The sequence below is a fragment of the Theobroma umbraticum genome, unplaced genomic scaffold (genome assembly GCF_002168275.2).
Source record: "Theobroma umbraticum cultivar Fairchild unplaced genomic scaffold, ASM216827v3 scaffold_51.0, whole genome shotgun sequence".
NCBI lineage: Eukaryota > Viridiplantae > Streptophyta > Magnoliopsida > Malvales > Malvaceae > Theobroma > Theobroma umbraticum.
This window is the reverse complement of record NW_018397260.1, coordinates 8,306,559-8,320,616: the sequence shown is the minus strand read 5'-3', so window position 1 is coordinate 8,320,616 and position 14,058 is coordinate 8,306,559. Positions and strand designations below refer to the sequence as shown.

Here is a 14,058-nt window from a genome sequence, read left to right as displayed (position 1 = left end):
TCAACAAGTTGTTATTTTGGTGAAAAGATGAGCAGCCCAGAAATTGATCATAGCATCTAATAGATGTCAGTGCGTATCCATTATCTAGTCCAGTTGGGCCATGGTCTGGGTTATTTGTCTACTCTCAATTGATCCAAATGTCCTTAAAGGTTCATTCTTCGTGTTAAATAGTTCAAAAAAAAATCGAAAGGATAGTTTAAAGTGCAATTGGATCGTGTAGGCGGCAGAGTTTTAAAGCGCGTAGGTTGAGGAAAGGATAACTCTAAACCAATCTCCTGAAGACGCCTGATCTGCAGAGAGAAACGCTTGACCGTCCATATTTAACCCTAGTTCTACCCCAAGCTTCAACCCTGGTTAAGTTAAGCCTTCCAGGCTTTTAGCAACCCTAGGGAATCTCCATTAGCATATAGAGTTTGAGAAGCACACCCTGCTCGTGGCTGCAAGTTGCCACTACCAGAGCAGCAGGACCAGACTCAAATACTATTACTGTTTATATAATGATGAGAATCATTTTGGGTATGAGAAGCTCGCCCAATATTTTAATTCGAGCGATGTTTGCACCTCATACTTCCATGACTCTGATGCGTATGTCTAATGGTTTTTTTTTTTCTTCATTCCTTCTTTTTCTTTTTTCCCCTCTTTTGGGTTCAATTAGTTTGTCGTGTACAGATTATGATAAATTACACTACTTATCTCCTTGCTGTGTGTAGGGTTATGTCATGCCTCTCTTTGTACCGACAGCTGTTTCCGAGTTCCGACTATGAACTGATTTTGGTCGTTTTCAGCAAGTAATCGGTCGATTAGCCGAAGGGAAGGATTTGGGCCAAAGCCCACCGGTAAGTTTCATCAGAAATTAATCTACCTGTAACCATGAATCAAGATTGATTAATTTTTTTTAGAATGAAAATCTTACAACTTAATCAGTAAAATTTGATATTCTTGATTTTTGTTTTACGAGAGAGTGTAGGATTCTTTGAGATGTATGGTTAGATATCTAAATCGTTGCCATTTTTCCCTGCAAGGACCCAGTATCAGATAGGGCACCTGGAGCTTGGAGGATCGATTTTTGACCCATGAGGTTGTTCAGAGTCGGACCATAACGATGTAGCAGTACATAGTAACAACTTGCTATGCTCCGCGCCACCAATATTAGCGGGGTGTTATAGGTAAAACTGACAATTCTTTATTTGAATGTCTGGAAAAAAGCAAACAACAACATCTTGGGAAATACAAATAGAGAGCAGTGAAAATTAAACAAACACCGATAGCCACGCAGTAGAATATGAGCAGGTAAAGGGTACTATTCTCAAATTTCATCCTGGTTCGCTGGTAAATTGCCCACACATTTTAGCCGTCATAGTTCTCCTCCAATCCGTCGTCCTCGTACTCACCCTCATCCTCAACAGTTGCATCCTGGTATTGCTGATACTCTGCCACCAAGTCATTCATGTTGCTCTCTGCTTCTGTGAACTCCATCTCATCCATCCCCTCACCAGTGTACCAATGCAAAAAGGCCTTGCGGCGGAACATAGCTGTGAATTGCTCACTCACCCTCCTAAACATCTCCTGGATTGACGTCGAGTTCCCAATAAAAGTAGATGACATCCTCAGACCCCTTGGTGGAATATCACAAACACTGGACTTCACATTGTTGGGAATCCATTCCACGAAGTATGATGAATTCTTGTTCTGAACATTAATCATCTGCTCATCAACCTCTTTGGTGCTCATCTTGCCACGGAACATAGCTGAGGCTGTTAGGTAGCGACCATGGCGGGGGTCAGCAGCACACATCATGTTCTTGGCATCCCACATCTGCTGAGTCAGCTCCGGGACAGTGAGGGAAATGTACTGCTGGGATCCACGAGATGTGAGTGGTGCAAACCCAACCATAAAGAAGTGAAGACGGGGGAATGGGATCAGGTTCACAGCTAACTTCCTAAGGTCGGAGTTCAGCTGTCCAGGGAACCTCAGGCAGCATGTTACACCACTCATAGTTGCAGAAATCAAGTGGTTCAGATCTCCAACTGCAAATTAAAAGTGAATCGTTAGCTTCAACATCTTAAATTGTTTCATGTTACAGCAAACCATCCATCAAGATGTGAACAGTTTTATCACTCACAGCTTGGAGTAGTAAGCTTTAAAGTCCGGAAGCAAATATCATAAAGGGCCTCATTGTCAAGAACCATGCATTCATCAGCATTCTCTACCAACTGGTGCACAGAGAGGGTGGCGTTATAAGGCTCCACAACTGTGTCGGAGACTTTAGGCGAAGGGAAAACAGAGAATGTCATCATCATCCTGTCTGGATATTCCTCTCTGATTTTGGATATCAGGAGAGTTCCCATACCAGAGCCCGTGCCTCCTCCAAGCGAATGGCATACCTGGAAGCCTGATCCAGAAGTAACATAAACAATTGAGCTTCTTCAGCCAATTCAAAAGGAAAATAGCCGTTATTTACTAGCCAATAAGATAATGCAAACAATTCAACACACTCTTTTCATACTAATATTCCCTAGAAGCAAAAGAATTCACTAGATAGATAAGATTACCATACGTCACAATTTACTAAATACCAGGAATCAAACAAGGTTAAAAAAACAAAAACAAAAACAAAATGAATTTCGATCAACTTGTGGCAAAGTTTCATTTCCAAGGAGCTGACCACTGAACTTCAGCAACACCCGAGCCACCAACAATATACTGGAAAATGGATATTAAAAGTTTTGAAGTAAGCCATTATCTTTCATTGTGCTCCATATTATGACACAAAGGTGTCAGCCAACCGAATAGGGGTTCCCTTCATGTGATTTAGTTCAACAATCCACCATTGTTACTATAATTACAGCAGCCACAAACCAACTATTTAACTGCTGTCATACCATTCACAGATGATGATGATAACTGTCCTTTCAGATAGATCTGGATCCAGAGACATGGCTTTCTCTTTCCTATTCCTTTTTTTTTTTCAAAGATCCATAAAACAAGATCTGATACGCATGCCAATGTTATAATTTACCATGTGATTGCTATTATTTTTAGATAGGTACAATAGTCACATGGTCATGCATCCCTGCATGTTAGTTATGACTCTCCATACTGATTTAGAGATCTTTCATTTCTCTTCAAGACTCAGATATTAAAATGTGGGCAAGCCATAATTTTGTAAACGACAGCATTTATATGATGTTGAGCTGGCAAGGGCCCCAAAGGCTCCACCAAATGGATTATAAACATGTTTATCGAGTGCCCTAAGATCTAAGTTTATGTTAATTTTTGCAAACAAAAACAGGGTAGTAAAAAATTGTCGGTCGAATAAAGGACAAAACGACATGCAGTTGGGCACTCACAATCATGAAAGGAAAAAAATCATATAGAGAAAAAGGATCCGTTTATATAGATAATTATACATTGCCTCCACACCAGACAAAAAGAAGCTTGCTTAATTACAGCTCAGTGTCTTTGACAATATATTGTTGACAATATATTATTAAAAGAAATAGTAAACACTAACCACTAGCCAACTGAAGAAAAAGAGTAAATAATTGAAGAAAGAAGCAGTCTTTGCATATCATATTCACAGTGAATATTATTCAATCATAGAATTCAAGATCTTGCTACTCTTTACAGTTTATCGAAATCGTAAAATGAGATTATTTCTACTTGATGTGGCCATCGCCGAAAGTTGGGAAATTAAAAGACCAACAAAAAAAGTAGTTCTCTATCGTTATCATGGAAAGTGATATTGCAACTCAAATGGATAGAATCTCGAACTTTGAGGTGACAGAGTAAAGAGCAGAGTAATTATGTTGGAATGGATCGAGCGTATCCACCAGATAACTAAGTAAAATGCCATTAAAAAATATTTGCATAGAATCATTTCCACGAAAATCCACGAAGATTTAGCGAAATTTAAATTCTAAGAGAGAAGAAACCCGAAAACTGAATTTCGATTACGATGAGGATATAAAGCAGAGTGAAGATACTACCTTGCAAGCAATCGCAATTCTCAGCCTCTTTACGAACAACATCAAGAACAGCATCAATCAACTCGGCTCCTTCAGTGTAATGGCCTTTGGCCCAGTTGTTCCCGGCACCGGATTGTCCGAACACGAAATTATCAGGCCTAAAGATCTGGCCGTAGGGACCGGATCTGATGCTATCCATAGTACCGGGTTCAAGATCCATGAGGACCGCCCGAGGAACATACCTTCCACCGGAAGCCTCATTGTAATACACATTGATCCGCTCCAGTTGGAGATCGGACGATCCATCTCCATTGTACCTCCCGGTAGGATCCACGCCGTGCTCGTCACAGATCACTTCCCAAAACTTGGAACCGATTTGGTTCCCGCATTGCCCTCCTTGAACGTGAAGGATTTCTCTCATGGTTGTTTGTGGTAAAACGAACTGGAAATCAGAGATTTAGTTGTTTTTTTTTTTCCCTTTTCCGGGGGAAAGGAAAGGAAAAGGAAGGAAATGAAAGGATTTGTTGAGGGAAGAGGCTAACAAGGTAATACTAATATAGAGCGGGACATTTTGGAAGGATTGTCTGTCATGAGAGATAGCGAGAGGGTACGGACACCAACTAACCGCCCAAAGGAGTGACAGGGGAGGGTGCGCACGTTAAGAGGGGGGTCTGCGTGAAGTGAACCGTGAGGCTCCATTTTGCCCCGTGGGATTAATTAGGCGTATATTTCGGAATTTCTATTGTAATTTCACCCCGTGAGTTGGACAATTACGCTGCGGTTACACAAATAGGATTGGACATGCCACGTGTCTGAAAAGCCAAATTTGTTCAGCTTACCTGGCCCGCTGTCGGACTAATTGGGCCTGGGCAAACCTATATGGGCCCAATGTTAGGTCTGGGCCACAAATATTGCCTAATAATGGGTTAGTCCTTAATTTTGGCCCAGTACAATTTCCAGCGGAGTCAGGTGAACCTAGCTATAGTAAATAGAAAAGGATTCTGTTTTATTTGAAAAAAGAAAAAAAAATGGAAAACTCCGAATTATTCTATATATTTTTTTGAGAGGAAGGATTAGCTAGGGCATGGGAAAGAAGGTTCAGAGCAAAAACAAAGGTAGGAAAGCGACGAAGAAGAGCAATGCAGCAAAGGGAAGCTTAAACTTGGAAGCTTTCTCATTACCTAACGATGTAGAGGAAGATATACTCACGGGACTTCCTGTGAAGTCTCTTTTCGAATGTTAACCAGCGTGCGAACGATGGGAATCCATATTAGAGGATCCCTCGTTTGTCGACAAGCACTTTGCTTGCTCCCTGACTCCGCCCGGCTGCAGTCGCTGTTGGTTTCTTTCTCCAACGTTGATGGGCCGAAGCACTATTTTTTCTCTGTAGGCCTCTATGGAGGTTCAGCAGTTCATCGACTAACTCTACCTGGACGAAACAAGGGTCCTAACAAGCCTTGTCATTGCTATGTATCGGATTCTGTAAAGGGCTTGTTTTGTTTCTTCAATGGCCGAAGTTTATTCGTCTGTAATCCGGCTACGCGGAACGTTCAACCTATACCAAAAAGCTTGGAATATTCCGAGAAGTATGAATCTGTCGACTCTGTTTTTCACAAGTCTTATTCTGCGTATGCTTTTGGATTCGATCCTTCTATCATTGTATTCAAAATTTTGCATGTCATGGGAATCCAAAAGGCCGGTATGAAATTTTATGATCTACAGTGTGAAGTATACACGGTATACACTCCTTCAAGGAGAGAAGATGAGAAGCCAGAGGGATGCCATTTTTCATGGCAGAAGATTGCCCATGTTCCTCCTTACCCTTACCTTTTCAAAAGCCAAGGTGTTTACCTCAATGGGTTTATATATTGGCTGGGAATGAGTGCTCCGGCTGTAGAATCCCTGGTGCGGTTTGATGTTGCAACTGAAACGTTTCTAATGATTTCACTCGCTACGGAAATATCAGTGGAACCAAATCTGACTAGGGTTGGAGAGCGCCTGGCTTTGCTAGGATGCAGACACAACCAGAACAACAATGCTTCGTCCGTCTTCGGGTTGTGGCGGCTAGATTATGACGATAACGGATCCTCATGGATTAAACAGAGTTTTGAAGTTCGTCGTCTCCACAAGAGGCTAAAACTTCCTGTTACTTTGGGCAACGTTAGCAGCGGTGAAATGTTGCTGGTCGCCGATACGCCATCGCAGGATTACTTGCTCGTTCCTTTCCATTCAAATAGAGCAACCTTTAGAAAGCTCAAGATCAAGAAAACCGGGCTGCCTAGTTTTATTGAGGTTAATGGTGTCAAGCATATAAATTTCAAGATAACCAGTCACGCGGAGAGCTTCGTAAATGTAGAAACAAGGCTTTTGTGTTTTGGTTATTTCTTGAGCAATTAATCTAATATTCTCAATTATTTTCTGAGTTTTTGTTTTGTTTCTGCTAAACAGTTTTCTGACCATGGCCCAGTTAGGAAGACCCCATAAGTTCAGCCCATATGCCTTCAAACCCCAACTTTTATAGTTGAAATCACCAGATAAGAACTCCATCTGCTATCCATTTAGCTTTGATGGTTTTGCCGATTGCTATCATTTTTGCTAACACGAAAGTTCTTCAAGCATAATACACATCAGGAACAGAAACATATATAAAAACTTTTCTTTTTGGGTACAAAAGGGCGAAATAAGCATTGTAAAAAACAAACTTTGCATTTCCTTTCTACAAATCAAATGGCTTTTAAGCATCACAACCCATAATGGCACCATATTTCTGGATTGTATAAAAGAAAACTACCCAAATGTTTCATTAAGCATTTTTACACCACTTGGATGAGTAAAGCATAACCCAGATGGAACTTTAACATCCTCGTATCTTACTGGTGTTGAGATTGAGACTCATTACAGAACCGTTTGAAGTTCAGAGACTCGTCCACCAAGAAATCACTGAAGAAATCAATCCACATTAGCAAAAACACAGGAAACTGATTGAGAACTACAAAGACAGTAACAGAACTCACTATATCCGCTCAGCCATCTGTGATGCTTCCCATCTTGGACTCCATGGATAGTCTGTTAGAAGAGGTGACTGTTTTGGTACTCCTTGCGGTGATATATGCTACAGTACATCACAAAGATAACCCATTTGATTAGACAATTTGCAAAAGGACCATTTAATTAGTCAACTGTAGAAAAGAAATGGTTTTTCTATCTAATAGATGAAGCCTCCTTGGGCTTCTCACTAGACCTGTCAATATGGGCTGGCCTGGCCCAACCCGGCCCTAGCCCTTGTGGGCTGAAAAAATATGAGACGGGCCGGACCAGTTCATATTTTATACGGGTTACAAAATGTTCAGCTCAGCCCAACCCTTACTAGCCCATGGCCGGCCGGGCTAGCCCTGCCCCCCTCCTCCGGCTCCCACGAGCCTGCTAACTCGTATTCGTCTTTTAAGACAAGAGCTCCTAGGCAAGGAGGGACTTTTTCTTCTGTCTGTGCGGACTGGCAGCAAGGAGTCAACTGAATGACAAAAGCATCGGTTGCTTCCACTTGTGGCTTGCTTTCAAGAGTTTGACCGGTAAAGGACACCAACCGTCCTACTGCACAGGGGATAAAAAGAACCTTTCCGCATTCATCTTCTCTTAAGCGAGATCAGATCAGGAAAAAACCTCTACGCCTTTCGCCCTGCGCCCTGCCCGCCCCCCTCCGGCTCCCACGGCCGAGTCCCGGTTCCCCCCTGCAGCCCTGCCGCCCCTCCTCCGGCTCCCACGAGTCCCGGTTCCCCCCTGCGGCCCTGTCGCCCCTCCTCCGGCTCCCACGAGTCCCGGTTCCCCCCTGCCCCTACCCGCCCCCCTCCGGCTCCCACGAGTCCCGGTTCCCCCCTGCGGCGCTGCCCGCCCCCTCCGGCTCCCACGAGTCCCGATTCCCTCTGCGGCCCGCCGGGCTGGCCCGTACCAACTCGGATCAGCCCTCGGGCCTAAACGGTAAGCCCGTTTAGGCCGGTTTTAATACGGGCTTAAATTTTTAAGCCCAACCCGTCCCATATTTTAAAAAAAATGGCTGGCCCGACGGGCCAAGCCCATTTTGACAGGTCTACTTCTCACAGCCAGTTGGGGAACTGATACAGCACAAAATCATGACAGCTATTTGATCCCCAAACTCATTCAGATATATCATCAATATAGGGATAAATAACATGTGCACTTTGAGATACATTCAAAAACCCTTTTCTAATCTGTCTTAAAATGGAATTTTAATATTGCACTTAATAGCTTGAGTGCTTTACATACTAGGAAAAAAAATAGCATTACCTGAGAACTTTGGAGCATCAGAGCGGGCTGTTGCTTAGGAAATTGAGTTGAAATAAGAACGTGCACCTATGGTAACAGTACTATCAAATGTTAATATGACAAAGAGAAAGAGGATGCAAGAAATGTAAATACTGTAAACAAACACACGCACAAACTGATATAATTAGTAATTATCTAATCATACCAGGAAAACAAAGGATCCAGAAGATGCAAGAAACGTGGCTTTTCTGCAAAAGATCTGCCAAAGAAAGAAATGACAAACTAACAGTCAATGTTAAAGGTTCTAAAGCTTTATATATAGAGAGATTAATGCCAAGAATGCACACTGGATCAGCTTCCAAAGGTCTTCCAAACAGTGGGGCTAATGCCTCTATAAAGCGTCTTCTAATGTCAATTAATGAAACAGCTTCCCGGACCTGGAGAGTAAAGAACATTTGCAGAGCACTCCTATTATTAAACACTCAATCTACCAACTCATAGTAAATCCTGGATTATAGAAAAGAAGCTAACCTGCTTCTCAAGAGATTCTTCTAGCTGGGGAAGATATTCAGCCAAGCACCTTCAATTGTAATGTAAAAATCAACAGAGATTTGTCAGCACAAGTAGTGTGTATCTTTTAGGATATGCAACAGATGAAGACAGAATGACGTGCATAACTTACATTCCATCCAACCATGGAGGAAGCTTGACATCATCAACAGAAAACAGAACTCTCAGCTCCATAGTAGACATCAATTTCAAACGGGGTGCCGAAGGAGTGGACGCATACTTTCTTCCAACAGGATATATAACCTGCAACATTAGAAACTTTGTTAGAGGTGTGAGATAAATGGAGGACAGAGGGGAAGACAGAATTTGAACAACAATGCAATAATGTACAAGTTACTTATTGAGAATTAAATCATGCATATACATAAGAGGGAAAAGAAGGAAAACGGAACCTGCAAGTATATCTTTTGTGGATGTCTCCAGGGGCACGCATGCACCATTTTGTTTATGTTCATATCCACTAGAGGCACAGAAAATTTGACCTCTTCTGGCTACGCTAAAATTCAAAGGCATATAGACCATGGATTTAATTAAAAACCAATTAACATTATAAGAACATTAACAATCCACTCATAAAAAGCATACTCCTTTAGAGGAATACCTTTTCAGCACCTGAACTAATATGCATTTCAATTCCCTGCAGCACAGTCAAGAGTTGGAAAAGATAGAGTTAAGGCACTAATCCATTAGTTTGGCTTACAAGGGCAAACGTTTCACAAAAATGAAGAGCGTCAACAGTGGAAAACAGCAAAGAAAGCTAATACTACATGAAAAACACAAGGAATAGATTCAGACCATCAAACTTCAAAATTTTGCACCATTGACGTCAATGACTTGATAGTGACTATGGATACTAAAAAGTCAAAATGCAATTATATGATGGCCAAATTTTTGCCTTTCAGTTTGTTCATACTGGAATAGACATGCACAGAAAATGGAAATGAAGTGGAGGATAAAGACATGTATATAATGGGTAACATATGTATGACGAAGGGTAATGCAATTCAGGTTAAGAAAACAACACAGAGCGGGATCTTCAAATCTTTCTTCATCATAAACCAAATTTATATGCCAAAAGATTACCTCTCGTGACAAAATAGTGCTAATCTCAAATTTCAACCTATCATCATCCACTTCTCCAACACGTTTCCTCTGGTAGGACATATATTGATCCCTGTTACAATAAAAAGGAACCATAAATTTCTTCACTTTTTTCCCACGACCATAAAAGATTTTGATTTCCATTAAAATAGCAATTATCGCTAAAGACCCAGCCTAACCTCAATTCCTGAATTAAAGCTAGAAGCCTGGTCGGGTCTTTATTGTTCCAATCAGACAAAACACTCCGAGTCCGTGACTTCAAGTCCCCCTCACCTTCACCGCCAGTCGCATGTAAAGGGTTAAATTCCTCATCTTCGGGTCCAAATATGATATCCGGCGGAGCCAGTGGAAACTCCGCATTGTATATAACATCCCCTGCATCAATGTAAACAAATTGTATGTAAAACACCAGCTAATAAGCAAAAATATTTACTTACAAATCTTCCAATTCGCAATAAAAAATCCCACTAACATTTGATATGGTCTAAGCAATATGGAATAAGCAATGTGAACCGATCGAGGCCCCCAGGGTAGGATTTGCCACCAGACAACACTTGCTCAACCTGCAAAGCAAATTATAAGAGATAATGAAAATGCTACTATTCTTTATTAGGTAAAAGTACAGAGGATAGATAATGGAACCCTAGTACAGAATCAAAGCAATGTCGTTAATTGAAATGAGAAATTTGATGGAAATATCTAATAATTAAACTGAAAAGAGAAATTGAAAAACGAAAAAAGGAAGCGTGGGATAGGGTTGGATGGAATTGCCTTGATTTTGTCAGGAAAATGATTGAGGAGGTGATGGAGCTGGGCAGAAATAAAAGGAGGGAAGCCATCGAAAGACATGACTGGCTTCTTGCTTTGATACTGCTTAAACCGACGATCTTGCGTCGACGGGCATCCAAATTACTCGCCGGCGATCAACTGTTCGACCGAGACGGAAGACGAGGGAGTGACCGGTGAATCCGTTAATGTCAAGTCGTAAGTGCAAAGATCAAGATGTTAGTATGTTATTACTTGGCATTTTTATCAGTAGAACGACGTCGGACTATTCAACTTAAATCCAAAACTAATCCGACGTCGTTTCTTAACTGCCTAGCCTAGGCCCAGGCCCCAGGCCCAAACCTTGTAGGGGTAGAACCGTCAGGAAGAAAACGATCCAAAGCCCTAAATCAAAGTCGTTGCCCTTTAAATAGCCCTCCCAAACAGCCACCTTTCAGCCTACAACATCAAAGCGGCAGGCAGCCGCGCCAGCCGCTCCTTCGCAATCTCTCATTTTTTTACTGTGTTTTATCTCTTCTTTTCTGCGAATGTGTTTCTGTTTTTCTTCTTTCATGTTAGTTTTGAAAGCAGCAAATGCGAAAAGAGAAATCAGATGATGAGATTGGATTAAAATTTCTCACGACGGTCGTCTGAGACACCTCGATGTGTCTGCCTGATGCATTGATCCAATGTTTCTGATGGTTTCCCTTTTCCTCCCACGTTCTTGATCGAATCCTGTATTTTTCGCTGCTGGATTTGATCGAGAGCTTGATTAAACTCAATACTCTCAAAATACTTAATTTAGATTCTGGGTTATGGATTCGTTTTCGTTTGATAGGCACGATGAGGATATTTTTAACATACAGATTGAGATCAGGCGATCTTTGAAATCGTAAACTACTAATTGAAGTCCTTTTCATTCTGAGTGCCTTTTGATGATCCGACGTTGGATATTTGGTCAATCTCGTATGTACTAATTTTCCCATTCCGGATTAATCCTTTTACTAAAAACTAACTTAAAACAGAAAAAATTTCTTAGTATTAGGGAAGAACATTTGATTTGAAGGAAATAATTTATCTTTACAAATAAAACCTAATTTAATTTAATTTAATTTTTTATGAAAATAAAAATTATTCATTAAGTATTAATTGAAAAAATTAATAAATTATAAGATATTATATGAGAAAATTTGAAATCGATTACATTTTCTTATATATGGAATAAAGTTTCGTATGTATGTTAATCACAATTTGCATTAAGACCAAAGAACTAATAATAGTAATCAAGTGTTTCCGTTTAGTTTATATCATTTGAGCTTTATTTGGTCTGTTAATACTATTTTCCAAATATATAATATGACCTATCCATATATAAAATGAAAACATAAGTTGGAGCAACTTTTTTTTTATTTCAATTTTCACTGTTTGAATAATTCTCGTGTAATATAAAGGACTTGCAATAAATTGACAATAATAGAAGTAGTTATGCACATGCGAAATTCATAAAGTACTACTACGAAAAATTTTTCAAAGAGGATAAAATAGACGAGGAAGTGACTAAGATGTGTATTCGATTTAACCATATCCAATAACACTTTCAAAGAAAAAAAAAATTACTCATCTTCACATTCTAATCAAGATAAATTTAAATTTCAAAGACATTATTACTAAAAAATATTAAAATATATAATATATATTTAAAAATATATATTTTTAATAACTAATTTGTTCAATTATTTCGATTGTAAGTTTTAAATACCAAAAACTCACCAAGTAAATAGATATTCCTAATTGAAATAAAATTAAAATCAAAATAACCAAATCAAAGTAATCAAATTCAATTGATTCAATTTCAACCAAATTCTGCCCGACCCTTAAAAAAAGGCAAGCAGCCTACATCCTGTTGGATAAGACTAATCCAGTTAACAGCCCATTATTAAGAGAATAACCAAAGCTTCATTCACGTGCCATTCAAGTTGAATCGCCTAACTCCAATTCCTTATGGCTAAAGTCATCAACGATTTAGAATCCAATGAATCTTTCATTTGGGGGTACGCTGCGTCCACCCGTTAGCAGCAAAGTAAGACTTTTCCTTTAGAATCTCCAACTAGAAAAGTCCCCCAACTCAAAACAATCACTCCATCCTGTTTTTCTTTTTTATATATATTTTTGCACCCTACTTCCAAATTCATAACAGATTAAAAAGGCCGCGAATGTCTACTTTATACAAATTAATTATCATTTTTATATGCAAATAACAATTAATTAAAAATTAATCCATGCAAATTTCACCGTCAACGAAAGTCAAATCTGCAAGTCAATGGTGGGTTGGGGGAAGGGGAGCCACGTGAGTTACAATTTCTAAAAGATCTGGATGGAATATTCTTCGTGGTGGTGAGGTGCGACGGTAGCATCCGAATGGGAGCCCGGGAGCAAATCACCAATAGAAAACACCCACGTGGACAGAACTCTATGATTTTTTCATATTTATACGATCCTTTTCGTTTTTCCACCAAATGGCAGCGATTCCTTGTCTTATTGCAGTTTCCTCACATGACATCACTGCCCTTGATTGATCCAACGGCCCCTTTTGAGTTTTGACTCGTCGTTTCTCTTTCTTTTTTTTTTTACCCAAAATTACAATTTCATTGAAAAGTCAGAATATACAAACTAGGTCCCTGTCCAAGTATAATTTTCCTTCTCTTAATATAATCAAGTCAAATAAATTCCCTTTAAAGAAAACTCTCTCAAAAACAAAGTAAACCTTTCAAGCAACTGGTACAGATCATATGTTATATCATAATCTACTTTTCATCTATAAAGTATGTTTTACTATAACATCAAATTCTAAGTTTTAGTAAAAATCCATATTGAACTAAAATAAACGATTAATTATAATTTTGTCTTTTTTTGTTTTACATATACATACATATCTTTATTATTAATTCATAAAAGTCAATGAAATTTAATTATCAAGATAAAACTTTTAAATCCCAATCATAATATTCTATCTTAAATCAAAAGATTAACAAAATATTTGTTTGAATAAAATCTACAGAAGAGCATGTTGCAGACTTGACAATGCCCGATGGGACTGCATCAACCCTTTTTTAATATAATAATGGTACGCGTGGCAAATGTGTATTGTTAAGTTCGTGTTATCGTGTAAAAAATAATACAACTATTTTCAATGTTGGTTTTACTAGTTTTTTTTTTTGTAATTATTTTTAAAATGTTTTTAATATAATAAATGTGAAGGTTTTTTATTATTATTTTAATAATTTATTTGCCGACTACTATGAGTAGTCGACATTGAAACTGAAGATTGAAGTCACACCGGCTTTATGTCCCTTGTTTATCTACTTCGTGTTGA

General features: G+C 39.3%; 2 protein-coding genes, 1 long non-coding RNA gene and 1 other non-coding gene across 4 annotated transcripts; 2 read left to right on the top strand and 2 right to left on the bottom strand.

Annotated features, from left to right (window-relative positions):
- The first annotated feature begins 303 nt into the window (after positions 1–303).
- Positions 304–1,160, top strand: LOC110416333 (uncharacterized). The gene is made up of 3 exons (XR_002445166.2): positions 304–585; positions 711–836; positions 1,023–1,160. It is a non-coding gene; the product is annotated as an uncharacterized LOC110416333 (long non-coding RNA).
- On the bottom strand, positions 1,161–4,641 carry LOC110416332 (tubulin beta-6 chain). The gene is made up of 3 exons (XM_021428305.2): positions 3,990–4,641; positions 2,123–2,392; positions 1,161–2,027 (listed from the first exon to the last, which is right to left on the bottom strand). The coding sequence occupies exons 1-3, from the start codon at positions 4,387–4,389 to the stop codon at positions 1,348–1,350; spliced, it is 1,350 nt and encodes a 449-aa protein (XP_021283980.1). The 5' UTR covers positions 4,390–4,641; the 3' UTR covers positions 1,161–1,347.
- A 1,952-nt stretch (positions 4,642–6,593) lies between these two features.
- On the bottom strand, positions 6,594–10,923 carry LOC110416845 (BRCA1-A complex subunit BRE-like protein). Its single transcript, XM_021428963.2, has 13 exons — positions 10,692–10,923; positions 10,393–10,483; positions 10,100–10,295; positions 9,903–9,993; positions 9,421–9,456; positions 9,212–9,310; positions 8,932–9,062; positions 8,781–8,829; positions 8,597–8,686; positions 8,455–8,508; positions 8,271–8,336; positions 6,983–7,080; positions 6,594–6,908 (listed from the first exon to the last, which is right to left on the bottom strand). Exons 1-13 carry the CDS (start codon positions 10,767–10,769, stop codon positions 6,839–6,841), a joined length of 1,149 nt encoding a protein of 382 aa, XP_021284638.1. The 5' UTR covers positions 10,770–10,923; the 3' UTR covers positions 6,594–6,838.
- A 368-nt stretch (positions 10,924–11,291) lies between these two features.
- Positions 11,292–11,389, top strand: LOC149527206 (small nucleolar RNA Z161/Z228). The gene has a single exon (XR_016351292.1). It is a non-coding gene; the product is annotated as a small nucleolar RNA Z161/Z228 (small nucleolar RNA).
- The last annotated feature ends 2,669 nt before the right edge of the window (positions 11,390–14,058 follow it).